The 14,102-nt window shown below is 39.4% G+C and overlaps 1 protein-coding gene across 4 annotated transcripts in view; it reads left to right on the top strand.

Moving 5' to 3' along the window:
* The first annotated feature begins 207 nt into the window (after positions 1-207).
* The window catches only part of itga7 (integrin, alpha 7), a 33,245-nt gene continuing 19,350 nt past the window's right edge, over positions 208-14,102 (top strand). For 3 of the 4 annotated variants that reach the window (XM_079341361.1, XM_079341362.1, XM_079341363.1), the window contains exon 1: positions 210-802. In XM_079341361.1, the coding sequence (XP_079197487.1) occupies positions 585-802 (218 nt within the window). In that variant the 5' untranslated portion in view covers positions 210-584. Of the gene's footprint in view, positions 803-14,102 lie in introns of all 4 variants that reach the window. The other variant, XR_013778882.1, reaches the window with a different exon arrangement.

A 14,102-nucleotide genomic window follows, 5' to 3' on the forward strand; every position in this document is an offset into this window, starting at 1 on the left:
TCACTCTCTATTCAATTGCCTCCAAGTATCTTGACAACCTTGCCTGGTATTTTGGCAGCAGTCCCTTGAGTGTTGATGTCAGCTGAGAGAGGGGAGGGAGGTGGAGGGACTGAAAGAGAGAGAGAGAGAGAGAGAGAGAGAGAGAGATAGATAGAAAAAAAGAGAGAGAAAGAGAGAGTGGATGGGGGGTAGGAGTGAGCGGGCTATTCAAGGCACTTGTCCTCTGTCTCCCTCTGAGCTTAGAGGAGGGGGGAGGCGCGCATGCATTGAGAGAAACACACACAGACGCACTCTCTCTCTCTCTCTCTCTCTCACACACACACACACATCCTAGTGGCAGCCACATTTTCACAGCCTGCTCTTCAGACTGACAGCAGCAAACGGAGTTGAGAGCCAGCACCATTAAGCGAGAGAGGAAACGAAAGAGAACTGGGAACAAGGTGGAAGAGAGGACAGGACAGAGAAGAAAGCAGTATTCTTTCTTTCTTTTTTCTTTTTTTTTTTAAACCCTCTTTAGCTCTTCTGGGAGCCATAAAAGGAATCGTTCCCCTGAACTTGCTCTGCTTCAGGACCTGCACCCTGCTATGGCAGCCCTGATGGGACATAGGAACTCTGTCTCCCTCTCATCTTGTTCCTCTTATCCTTGGACTACCCTCCTCTGGGCTGTGTTGACCCTTTTTAGCCATGTGTGGGGCTTTAACCTGGATACTACTCACACGCTGCATAAGTTGGGAGACCAGGGCACATTTTTTGGCTTCTCTCTTGCACTTCACCAACAGCTAACCCCCGAGCCTCAGAGCTGGTGAGTGGCTGAATGCGGCACCGAGCTTGCCCTCAGTGTCCTTTGAGTGTTTTGACTTTTTGCTGCAGCTTACATGCTTAAATGTGTGGCACCTGCTCCCTGTGGAAAATGTTCAAAATACAATGTTTACTCCTTAGAGTAAAGTCAGTGACTGAGTTAAAAGCTGAGTTCTGAGTCAGCATTTCTGTGTTTCACCAGTGCCTGCGTTTAATAAATCATTGCTCCACCCATAACTCTGATCAGATCTGTGCGCAGAAGGTTTTAGCATGTTTATATGCAGCAAGAGCAGGCTGAGGTTCTCTGAGTAAGAGAATGATTTACAGTTCTGCACATGGAGAGAGGATGGTGGAAGATTTGCTGAATCAGCTAGCAGTGATTTCTGAAAAGAAGAGGAAGAAATGATCTTTAAGTGATTTATTCTTCTTCTGGTCCCTACTTTATACTAGCAGAATGGAGATGCTATTGCATCTAATTGTGTGTGTGGCTGTGTGCAAAGAAGAGTTGCACATGTTTTCAATGTCATTGTTCCTCAAAGTGGTGTTCAGAGAACCACAGGGAACCTTAAGGGGTCCACAGCAGTTTAGTCTGAATTCATTTTACTCCACAATTACGGATTGTACCACTCATATGTCAGACATTTAAGAAACCTCCTGCAATAACACATCTAAACGCACACATTTTAACAGATCTGGCTCAGGGTACTTAATTTTATCAGATGGGTTCTGTTTTTCTAATTTTTGTCAGTCTAGGGTTCCTTAATGCGATGAAGTTTGAGGACCTCTTATTTGTTTGATGTCTCTGAACTACTGTTTGGCGACAGCTGTCGTGATGCCTCTTCAACTGTGACTGGAACACTCAAAAGCTGCGTTCCCGCTCTCCAGAAATCATGAATAAATTATGACAATACGAGTCAGAAATCTGCTGTTGTAAATACGAGACAGCTTTTTTTTTTATTGTCATCGGAGCATTTATTTTCTCTATGCATAGAGGTATTTAAGGTATTTGCCAACACAAATTTGCCCATTTAAAACAACCGCAAGCATTACTGTTAACCACTTAAAAAGTTTACAGAAGAAAGTAACAGAAGTATTTAGATATTGAACTACATACCTAAAAAGAAAGTACCATTTAAGAATATTGAATTCCTTAACATAAAATCCCACAGTATGCTAAAGTTCAGCAAAAATAAAACAATGTAATATAACATAGTAAAACATTACAATCAAAACTATTTATCATGCAGATAATCTGTTATCTGTCATATTAGATTATAATTTCATGGTATGTTGTGTGCTTTGCCGCTTTAGGTTGAGAAGCTACTGAAAGTAAATCATACTTTTAGTAAATCTCTGACAATACGATCATTGATGAGTATCAATCTATGAATCTACAAAGTAGTAAGAAAAATAATTATAACACCCCCTTCGCCTTGCAAACGTAATGGGCTGAATTATAAAGCTGTATAAAATGTAAATAAAGGAATGAGTTTACAACAGGTCGATCTTTTGGAGGTCCATATTTAACTTTTGGCTCCTCAGTTTACGGGAGCTGGAGTCGTCCTGTCGCCGGGTGAGACTAGTGACATCAGCATCACCGACATGTCGACAGTCAGAGGAGGACTCATGTCACCCCTCTGCTCACTATCCGGCAACATTCCTGGAACTAATTTTAATAACTGACTGAGGGCTTCAAGTATGAGACTAAAGTATGCTTACTATTATGGCCTGTTTCTAAGTGCAGAGCAAAGACTTCTGAGAAAATGCCCATAATGCACTTGAGTTAATGCCAGGAGAAAAGAGTCAATAAACGTTGCTGATGTGATGCATCTACTGGAAGAGAGTGAGATGAATAATACTGCTGCCAGTATGCTCTGACATCATGTTGACAGTATGACTGTCAAAGAATGACTGTATCTTTATACAACTGTCACTCTTATAGCCTGAAGGAGGTGACCAGGTGCTGAGGTCACAAGTCGCAGGTAGACACAAACATTTCACAATTTCCATTTACTTTTCACATCAATTATGGTTTCTCTTCTATGTTGGACAACTTTCTCAGCACCTTAGGGAACGTTGTATTCTTACACCTGCAAAAACTGATATCTGGCCACTTTGGTCTAAACTTGTTTATTTATTCATCAAGCAAATATCAACACATAAACCCTCTCTTAGCACTTTGTGTTGGTCTCTACCAGCTGCAGCAGGACATATTTGGCTCTTTAGATAAAAAAAAAAAAAAAAGAAGCTCCACATGGTCTCTTAATAGTGAATCACTTAACTCGTCTGTCATTTGCTGCTGAGCTTGTGGTGTCCAAAAGATTTTTGGATTCTTTTGTAGTTAACAGTTGCAAGTTATTAAGAAACATAACTTGCCGCTGCCAAATAGCACATTGAACCTGTCAGCTAAACAAAGATGTAAACCTATCTTAGACGCTCTGTAAATCCAAAATGAACTTCAGATGAAAATGATAAACGCTATGGTTCGTCACAAGCATCGCCCTTCCATATTGTGCTTGATCTTTTCATCCAGTTATATTTGTTGTTTTAAGAATATAAGCAAAAGCGAGTTGAAGTGTATGTGAAGAAACAAAGTGACTCTTAAGACAACCAGGAACAAAGTATGATTCAGGATGATTTATCACCTTTCATACTTTAATCATGTTTATTGTATAAGGACAAATATGGAGCAAGCGAACCGATGCCACAAACTACAGTATTTATAGCCTTTAAGCTAGTTTGCCAATGGACGGGACTTTGAAGTACAAAACAACAGATACACAAACAAGCAATACAGGATAAAACACATGAAGCCCAACAATATCCCTGATATAAGACCCCTTATGAAGACTTGGAATACTCATTAGTAAAACCCAGAAAACTCCATGAGCATGTTTCAACTTCACTTCAGACAAGTAGAGTTTGAAACATTTCATGTTGTTGTGATGAGAGTGAGAGATTTATTATTCATATGGCAACCCAGCAATGATCTCTCCTGTCTGAATAATATATTCCCATTAGTTTCATGTTGGTGCCCTTCTGTGTGTTATTGCTGCTTAGATTTGGGAGTATAGTTTTCAAGGTGCCTCCATTATCATCTCTGATGTACCCACTCGAGACAATACGCCTCAAACTTACTGTAATTACACGCTGTTGACTCAGTTTCTCTTTATATGATGGAGGTTTGGGTTACTGTTCCCTCTGGTCATAATATGCTGTGTTCATTGTGTGTTATGTCACCAGATTCAATGGTGAAAATGATATTACTGCTTTGATGCTTTGTTCTGTGCTTACTCATGGCTCTCTCTTATGACCAATAACGCTAAAGAGCAAATAGAAATCAGCTTAGTCATACTTTCTCACTTGCAGGTTTTTTTGCAATTTTGTTTTGGAAGAGACGTTGGAGTCATTCTTCAAGGGCTGGGGGAACATTCAGCTTCAGAGATTTAGAGTTTCAGAGCTTTAGATAATTGCCTTTTTGTTCAGCTTTACAGTATCTCTTCAGTAAAGACTTAGGGCTACCCTGAACTGCTCCTTTTCAGTATGGCATCAAAGGCCAAGGCTAAGGTCAAACCATGTGACACAATGATCTCATTCTGACTAATGTGTTGCAACAGGATCCTTTTCAGTGACCTGTTTGGATGAATTAAAAGTAGGCTACATCGGATTTGAAATAGTGGCCTTGATCTGCTTTTTCAGCTTTCTCTTAATTTTCAATACTGACTTTGATCTGAAACAGGGATATGCTGCTGAACGCAGGGGGCTTCTTCTGCTGCTGTTAGTGCCAGACACAGGATGAGATGAGAGGGTATTTTAGTTTGAGTTATGTGTGTGTTTGCTATTTATACAACTATGAGGAGTGCTTCTGCTAATAGTTTACTGCCTGGTGAAGACAGGAAGCCCGCAGAGCTTTATCTCACCACTGCCAATCTGCCCGCACCCATCTACTACATGGCTAACAAATCAGTTAAATACAGCCGTGTCTGTCTTGGATTTAAAACGAGAATAAATTCAGTTAGTAATGTAGTGACATAAAATCAACTTTTACCGTCACAATCATGAACAGTGCGAAGTACAGTACAATTTTTTTTTGCCTATAGGTGCATAGTAAGTCTAAGAAATCAAATAATGAATATTATAGTCATTCATTCACGTGAACCCCTTACTGTACAATCGTTAAGCCTGCCAACACAAAGGGTAGCCCAATCAGGAACATTGAGGCTTGATGGCCAAGTTTTTCGTCGAAAGACTATTAATTCAAGGAAGAGCAAAAAACTTTGTGAAGCCCAAAAATATTTCAAGGGAATAAGTCCCCGGATCAGCTTTGGGCTACATATCTGAATTCATGAATGTTGTAGAAAAGTTTGCACTCTGTTGTAACACTATTGAGGGAAGAGGCGGAGCGGTGTACTGAATGGACCACTTTGTTTAGGTGATGAGAGGCCGGTGCTAAAGTGCAACAACTACTGTGAATCTACTCTGAAAGTTGCATATTATACTTTTAAACAACTTTGTGTAAGAATTTGCAAATTCTGCAACTACTGTAGATTGACACCATGTCAGAGGCCAAAGGACAAAGGCTTGTAACTAGAGATTCACTCTTGTTGGGCCACTCTCTCTTTTTCTTCTGGCTTTGTCCATCAACAGCCTTTTTTGGTGACTTTGACTTCTGTAATGACAATCCTGATCTTAGACGGAGAAAGTATAGATTTTTGGCAGAAAACTGTAAACTGGTATGCACTTCTCTTGGGACCTCTTACCATGTGTGAGTTTCCTTTAGTTTCCCACAGAATGCTGCTATATCTGGACAATGGAGTTGGCAGAGAGGTGTGACTATTTATATAAGGTTATATTATAGATACAAGGTATGTTTCTTTATTTCAGCGTGTGTCACATTAAACTTCGAGCTTGTCATACTTCCCTTCTATTTTCTTATTCACACATCTACACATGTGAACGTCTAAACTCTCTTAAAGCACACAGCGGCTTGTCCCGCCCTGACTTATTTATTTGAGGTTGTTTCTGTTTCATCATCAGCAGCAGTACATTTAAAACAGTCTAATAATGTTTCTCACCTTTTGAGAGGTTCGCTCAGTTTTCTTTTATCACAACAGGGAAACACTGTATTAGTGTACATTTTTGTGAGATTACCATCAATATAAGTGTAAAGCAGTAACTATATGGCAAAATGTAATTATGATGCATTACGACTTAGCCATGCTAGCTGCACTGATAAGCTGTACTGAGGTACTATATTGCTTTAGGTTAAACGCAAGCATCAGCAGTCTATCATGCTCACAATGACAATGCTAAAATGTAGAGGTTTAGCTGGTGAGAATATTAAAAGTAACAACATGATGGTTCTACAGGAAAAGAAAACAAAAACAGTTATAACAAAATTCAGTAGATTTCAACCTCAGGGGGTCATGAATGTCAACATTTCCTGGATTTCCACCCAATCGTTTTTTAGATATGTCCTCTCTGGACTGAGCGCCAGATTCTCATTTCAAGTGCAGTGTAGATGTTATGGTTTATAAAAGTCAAGCTGCTGGACTGCTGATTATCTATAATCAGGGTTTGCTGCAAGATTTTAATATCGGCAATAGATCAAATTAACAACAGCAAGACAAAGCATGAAGGGTTCTGCATAAATGTTTTAATTGCAGAAAAAGGCCTGTAAATTATACTGTACCCAACATGTATACTGGAAAAGCATTCTCTGCTTCATAATTTAATGTAAAGCTTTTTAATTTTTGCTTTAGAGATCTCGTACAGGGGTGGGGGGCGGCAGTCAGGCTTTGCTCCTTTTGAAGATGCTCATAAATCTTGTGTTATTGTTCTGAAGAATCTCGTTGTGGCCTTGAAAGACATCTATTGTGCCTCTTCTAAATTCTACACCTTACTTTAGTGTTATGTTTTGAATAATTGCAGTAATTTCCTCTTCTCGACATGCACTTTATTGGTAATCAATCATTTGTAACAATGTCTTTCATTCCTCCAAACCATGTTAATTTGTTGCCGTGTGCAGCATCGCCACCCATTGACAACATAAGAGACTGTGATTTATCAGACCATCAGGCTGTTGATGTCTCTAGATGTATAGTTAGCTTTGTTTCATTGCCGTCATGGGGAAATTAGAAAGACTCAGGTTGCATTGAGGTTTTTGTTTACCAAAGACTTTACCTTGGTGCCTTTCTGAGGAGAGATACTCCATTTCACTGCCAGTGGGGCCTCAGGTAGCCGGCATACTCCCAGACATCTACGTAGTCTGAGGTTTGGTTTCACTGGCTGAGTAAGAATCTAACACAGAGCTTTCTGAAGCTGAACAAATCCTCTCAGTGGATGAACGTTGAATAACTCAGCTTAGAAAAACAACAGTGGAGCATGGAAAAGATTTTCGGTTGACCTCCAAAAGGTTATGGAGTTCTCAGGAGAGGTCAAATGCAAAATAACTTAAAATTAAGACAAAGGATACTTTTATTTTAAGTGAAGCAACATGGGATATTATAGGAAGTATACTTTTCTTCACTTTTCCTTTGCAAAAGATTATAATATACCGTAAATTCCGTACTATTGAGCGCACCTGGATATAAGCCGCACCGGCTAAAAATAAGTAAATAAATGTATTTGTACATATATAAGCCGCACTTGATTATAAGCCGCAGGTGTCCACGCTATAACAAGAGCTATTTACACAGACGTAAGCTACCGGTAACATCCGCAAATACTGTAGCGTCCGTACGGACGTTAAAGGACGACGAGAGCGTTCAAATAATAACTTAATAACCTGGTCACTGTCGGCCGTGACCACGCCGTTTACAGCGGAGAGCAACACATAACTTTCCGTAACAATCCAACTCTCTCCCCCAGCGTTCTCTCATACAGCCACTCAACACGTTCTCGCTGGTGCATTCACTGACTCTCCACATAATCGGAATTATGAACACATTATCAACTACTGACTTTACAACATGAACCGTTACAATACGAAGCCTAGCCGACGGTGTCTGTAACACGGCTGATGAAAAAGATGACCGTAATATATTTCACAAGAAAAAGTCCATCCATTCACTGCCTCAGAATGACTTCATTACTCACTTCCTCAGTCTCTGTTGTCGCTGTCAGTGTCATCTTAACGTGCAGCAGCTCTGTTAGCTTCTTTGACAGCCAGGTCGATCGCCTTTAACTTGAAAGCTACATCATATGTATTTCTCCGTGTGTTTTCCATGATGAGGGTGCGTGCATGAAGCGCAAAATGACTGATATTAAGATCCGACGTGACGAAGTCAAATGTTTTTGCGGCAGAAGCTCATTGTCCCCCATAAAAAATCCATGCATTAGCCGCACCGGAGTAGAAGCCGCAGTGTTCGAAGTGTGAGAAAAAAGTAGCGGCTTATAGTCCGGAATTTACGGTAACCACTCTCAATCAGTCAGTTTGGTTAGCTTAGCATAATGACTGACAACAGAGGGAATCGGCTAGCCTTAAACTGTCCAATAGGAGAAGACTCAACTGTTAATTAAGAACAAATATCACCAGTGAGCAAGTGGTTTGTTTCCCTTATAAAAAAATAGAAGGAAAAAAAGATTATCTGTTGGACTGTTTTTGGCCACTTGCTGTTAATGTTTAAGCTAACCTTAAAAGAAGCTAGCTGTAGCATCATATTTAGCATACATTCATAGGACTGGTATCAATCTTCTCATATAACCCTCTGCACTAAGGACAATTATTTTATTTCTCTGAATGGGAATTGATTAATTGAAGATTTTGTGAACCGCTTTAATATCTGTATTGTTAAAAATGACAATACAAGTTGATTTTTGGCTTCATGAGTCTGTCACAATATCCTCTAAATCTTCCAGTGGGATTTATTTTGTGTAATACACTTACAACTATGTGTAAGGGGCCCAACATCACTGCTTCACACTTTTACAACACAATGAAAAATTTCTTTGAACAACTTTGCATTAAAATAGCCATATCAAAGCTTCTTTTCAGCTTCGGGGTAACAGTTGAGAATGAACCGTCCCCCTTTTCCCTACTCAATTCAATTCATGATTTAGCTTTCCCTCCCTCTCTTCTCTCTCTCTCCCTCCCTCTCTCTGCTCTTTGCAGAAACTCCTGCAGGTCATTCATGTGAAAGCCTCGTAAATGTAAGAACTCACCCTGTTGCAGGGCTTATTTATATGGGAGATCAGAAAGAGCAAAGGGTACAGGCTCTACAATCTTGCATGTGCGCACACATGCACACACACGATTAATGCTCTTTACTAGCTCCCACTTACTCTCTGCCTATTTAGCATTCCCCCATTCCTCCACACTGGACAAAGGCTCGGTGGGAAGCAGTGCACCCCGGCAAAGAGCTTTCAAGAATATTACTCTGCGGACCACGTGGTCTTGGAGGGACAATCTGCAGAGTCAGGATGAAAAATACAACTTAGATCTGATGGAGGTGCAGCAAACATGCAGTTTGGCAGCATTGGAGGAGCAGGAGCTGATTCTGCATCTGTATTTAAGAGGCATTGGCAGGAAAAGTCCTGAGAGGGTCAAGTTTTCTGGCATTTGCTGCTCTTTCAGCACACGCAATTATTCTCTTTGGTCTCAGAGAATCTGCTATTGGATTTTATTTAACAGTTAACTTGTATGAAACAATTAAAGCTTAAAGGTTAAAGCATAACCTAAACACTACTTTTAAAATAATGTGATTTATATGTGGGGGAGGGGTGGACGGACTGATGTTCACAGCAGCGGGAGGGATGAATAAATCATGCCAGGCCTCCCCTTTGAATCCATGTCACTGTGTGTTGTGTTTTTGTGTGTTTGGAGGCAGTTGTGTTGACACTGCAAGAAACAGTTTCATCAACCAGCTGACAGCAGCTCTGCTGATTTGAGAGTGAGATCCAAAAGATCTAAAAGAGCTGCATCTGTAAAGCCAGCCAGACAGGAACAGGAAATAATAAGCTGTCTATTTGCATTATCGTTTCTATTTATTGGAAGAGATTTCTAACTGTGTCATTCACATATCTTTTTTTAATTTCCTCAAACACCTGTATTAGCATATGCTGTCATTGTTGCTCACTCAAATTAGGTTGAGGTGAATGGTATAACGAGCAAGGTTATGATAGTTTTTGATTTTCCACAAGTTACCATTTTGATTTCATTTTGACTATTTGTTATTAATATAAAGTTAGCATGTATGTTAATTTGAGTGCTGGTTTGTTAGTTTATCTAAAAAAATTCAGTTTTACAAGGTTCTGTGTTAGTTTGAGCTTATCTGTATCATAAATGGTTGGGAGAAAGATATCAAGCAACTTCTTTAAAATTAATATTTAGAGTACTGCATGAGGATGGGAAAACAGGTTTTATCTTCTGCAGTTAGCAGGTAAAGCTATGAAAAAAACCCAATCAGAATTGGTATATTTGTACATGTATAAGAATCAGAAGGTTCATCCTTTGCAGCTGAATGATTGAATTTGAGTAAAATAGCAAACAGGCAATGACATTAGTAGCTTCTTTCTTTTTTTAAATGAGCACTATAGAGTTTTGGTAGAGAAATGAAAAGGTTGTTGAGATGTACTGTGGTTTATGTTCAAAACTCTTAAAACAAACTGTCCTCAGAGAAAAATGTGGTCCCTGTAAAAGTGTTTGAAGGTAAAATGTTAGTTGAGAAGTTAAAGTGAAATCTGCTGGTAGTTTTTAAGCTCCAAACAGTGTTAAAGGGATGCATTTTTTAAAATAAAGTTGGTGTATTTAGTTAACAAAGTAAAGCAAAGCTTTTTTTTAAAAAAAAAAACAACTTCTCCAACTTTCAGATTTAAAATCTACGTAGTGTACCTTTAAGAAATCTATTTCCTTTGTTTCTTTGATCATTTCAGAAGTCTGCTTCCTGTTTCCTTCTTTTTTGCCCTCTCAAGTAGGTCTTTCCCGTTGCGTCAGTGTGGTGCCCTTCCACATCCGAACACATGTGAACACTTGAAAAACATTGTAAGATAAGCTCAGGACAGCTATTGCATGTCAGATGTTGGATAATCTAAACGATTGTAGATGAACTTATATGTGATTGCCTAACTATAAACCCCCCAAAACAAATGCGCATTCCTGTAAATGTCTCACTCTAAAGGGAAAATAAGTTCAGGAAGAAGGAGCTTTTAAGTAGGAGTGGAATTCAAGAAATAAACTATCTACAGACAGATCAATAGATGGATGAGTGGATAAGGAGGAGCAGAGAGGGAGGAGATGAAAAGGAACAGGGGAGGGATGGTTTCGGGGTGATGTCCTTTTTACACTTTGGACCTGGGGGCCAATCATTAGCCCATCTATGTCTGGAAATGGCTGTTCACTTATTGATCTGTAGTGTGCCAGGTGGTGAGGTAGTGAGGGGTTGTTAAAGATGCATGTGAAGTGAGGATGGGGTTACATTTGTCCTCTGAAAGAATGCTATGTATACCCTTCTCCTTCCTGACAAAGACTTCTGGATGGGTGATAGTTCAAATAGGATGTTTGTTTTTCCTTTCTCCTGGAAATTGACATCAAACTGCCTATTGTGATCACCATGAACAAATCGCCAAGACAGGAAGATAAGTCACATCCGTGTGTGAACCACACGATCCCAAAGGAGTCTTTGCTTGGCCTGGCAGCTGTTTCTGTCTTTCTTTTGCCCTTTACTGTGCATCAGCCAAACCATTTTTTTCTGCCTGGTGAGTTGAGATGTAAAAAACATGATGATTCACCGCTTGGTCACCCCATTCTCAGCTGTCGTTTCTGTCATCAGGAAAACTGAAAAGAGAAACTGTAGTCAGGTGTGAAAGCAGAATTTTGTGAACCAGGCGTTTCGAGCTCTGTTTTATGAGATGGATTGTCCCATTGGACAGGCTGCAGTCAGTGTGATGATCCATAGTTTACACAGTTGTTGCTCAGCCTTCTGTTGTCTGTGTCTAAATGTGTGTGTGAGTTTATGAACAAACACTTTGGTCCATTTGTACACTCAATCCTCTGTTAATGTCTGCATGCTTGCGCATGTTGTCCTTTGCTGGTGTGTGTATGTATATATATACATATATATATATATGTGTGTGTGTGTGTGTGTGTGTGTGTGTGTGTCCAGGTCATAGGTCATAGTCTTGTCCCAGGATAACATAGGGGCCAAAGAGCCCCTGGCCCCCATGTTGATCCTGTAGAGCCACTGTCTATAGAGGAACAGCCTCACGCTGCTCTCAGATGGACAGATGTCAGCGGGTGCAAGCAAACAGATTAGGGAGGATCAACTGAAATGGTCCTGAAATTAAACATAGGAAATGTTTAAGGGTGTATTTGATTTAACATTTCATGAATTTTATTAGCCTGGGAATGCCCACGCCTGGAAAATTCCTGGGAAGGGCTGTGTTTTAACTAGTTACTACTCCTATAAAAGTTTGATTTGCTGTTTTCTCTGATATTACATTAAAAAAACAAAACAACAAAAAATTGTTTAGATGAAGGACTGGCAACCTTTTAGAAATTGAGCTTCAGTGGTCATCATGTTAATGTTTGAACTTCTTTCCAGTCTTCTCTCTTGCTGTCTGTTAAAATATTTGGATCTGATTTCCCACCTCTTTAAATAAACAAGGAGAATAGGAATTTAGGAATTCTCCTGACATTAACAAATACCTTTCTGCAGATGTTTGCGTGTTTTGTTTGTCTGTGTATTCATGTGTTTACATGTAGGTGTGGTTTTACAGAAACAGAGAAAATGTAGCCTTGTTTTTCTCTTTATGAACTTTGGCATATATGGAAATAGATTTCCAAAAGATCTTCAGGGAGTTAGAGGGGTTTTGTAAGGAGCATGCATGCTGCAACAGAAAAACCAAAGTGACTGAGAGTAAAGGGATTTTATGTTGCAAGTCCGAGTGTAACCTCGACAGTGTAAGATGCTGGACTTAATCATATCTTTAAGGATGACTGTATTTTGATGAAGCAAATGTGACCAACATTATTTGGCAAAAAAAAAAAGTCATTGTCTTCCTATCCAGAGAAACAGTACAGGTTTGAAAATGCTGACATGCTCTTCAATCATTTTCACTCCCTGTGCGACGTTGCATGCAGAGATGTTTTGAGAGAGGGGGAGGCATGATGGAGGATGGAAGTGTGTGTGTGTGTGTGTGTGTGTGTGTGTGTGTGTGCGCGTGTGTGTGTGTATGTGTGTGTGTGTTGGGTTTAGATGGAGGAGGGGTAGATTGGATCGCGGAGAGAATGAGTTTTGGGTTCGCTGCACATGCTCCCCTCTATGAACACATGAGTGTTAGTGTAGTGTAATGAGGGTCCTGTGTGTGTGACGTCTCTATGTCTGTGATGATTAGCTGGGAAAACAAAGGGGATTTTTATGTCAGCCATGGTTGGGATTATAAATTACATTCTAATGAGGGGAAGCAAATGTATTTCACGCAGTAACTTGAAAACGTTTATTACATATTCATGATTCCTTCATGGGGACAAAACATAAACAAACGTTGCATGCATGCATCAAAAGCTTTTTCAGGTTTTGTTTGATAGAAAAACGTGTGTTAGTTAAGAGAATAATGTTAATAATCATGGCTATATGATTTGTTTTAACCAGTTAAATTGATTCCCTGAGATCGAAGAACATCCTAAAGTTTTACTGCAAAGGGAGCTCCTCCAAATTTAACAATCAAGATTTTATCTCATGTTATTTAAATGGAGAAAATAGAACCATACCTTTAGGTACTCCCTTTCTTTCGTTCTTGATTTAGCCTTTGCTAAGACAAGATTGAACCATTTATAAACAATGTATTCCTTCTTATCCACTGCATGATTGCAAGCTTGATCAATCAAATCTTAATTAAATCCTTTTTTTTAATTGAAGGATATTACAAAAACAAGTCAATTTTGTTTAAAGGCATGTCAACTTATTTCAAAGGTGACTTTTTAAAATTGTATCAACTGGAAATATGCATTATTTTAGAATTTTAACATGATGTTATAACTTAGCTTGAATAGCCTCTTGCATGCCTGAGACTTTTTAGTCTTCTTGTAATCTGTTAGTCAGGGGATGCTCTAATGCCTAAGGGCACCATCTAGTCTTTGTATGCAATGCTTCAGTGTAAATGAACACTCACACCATACACACACACCTCTGTCATGCTGGTATTGGCTTTGTTGTGTCTAGGTTTATATGTGTATTTCACCAGATACCTTCACACTCAACACCCTGATATTTTTCATCCTGGTCCATACCCACTACTACTCATATTACATACACACATTCTCTATGACAAATCTGGATTTACCGAAAGTTAAGTGAGGCAATGGA

Source organism: Symphodus melops (genome assembly GCF_947650265.1).
Source record: "Symphodus melops genome assembly, chromosome: 4".
Classification (NCBI taxonomy): Eukaryota; Metazoa; Chordata; class Actinopteri; order Labriformes; family Labridae; genus Symphodus; species Symphodus melops.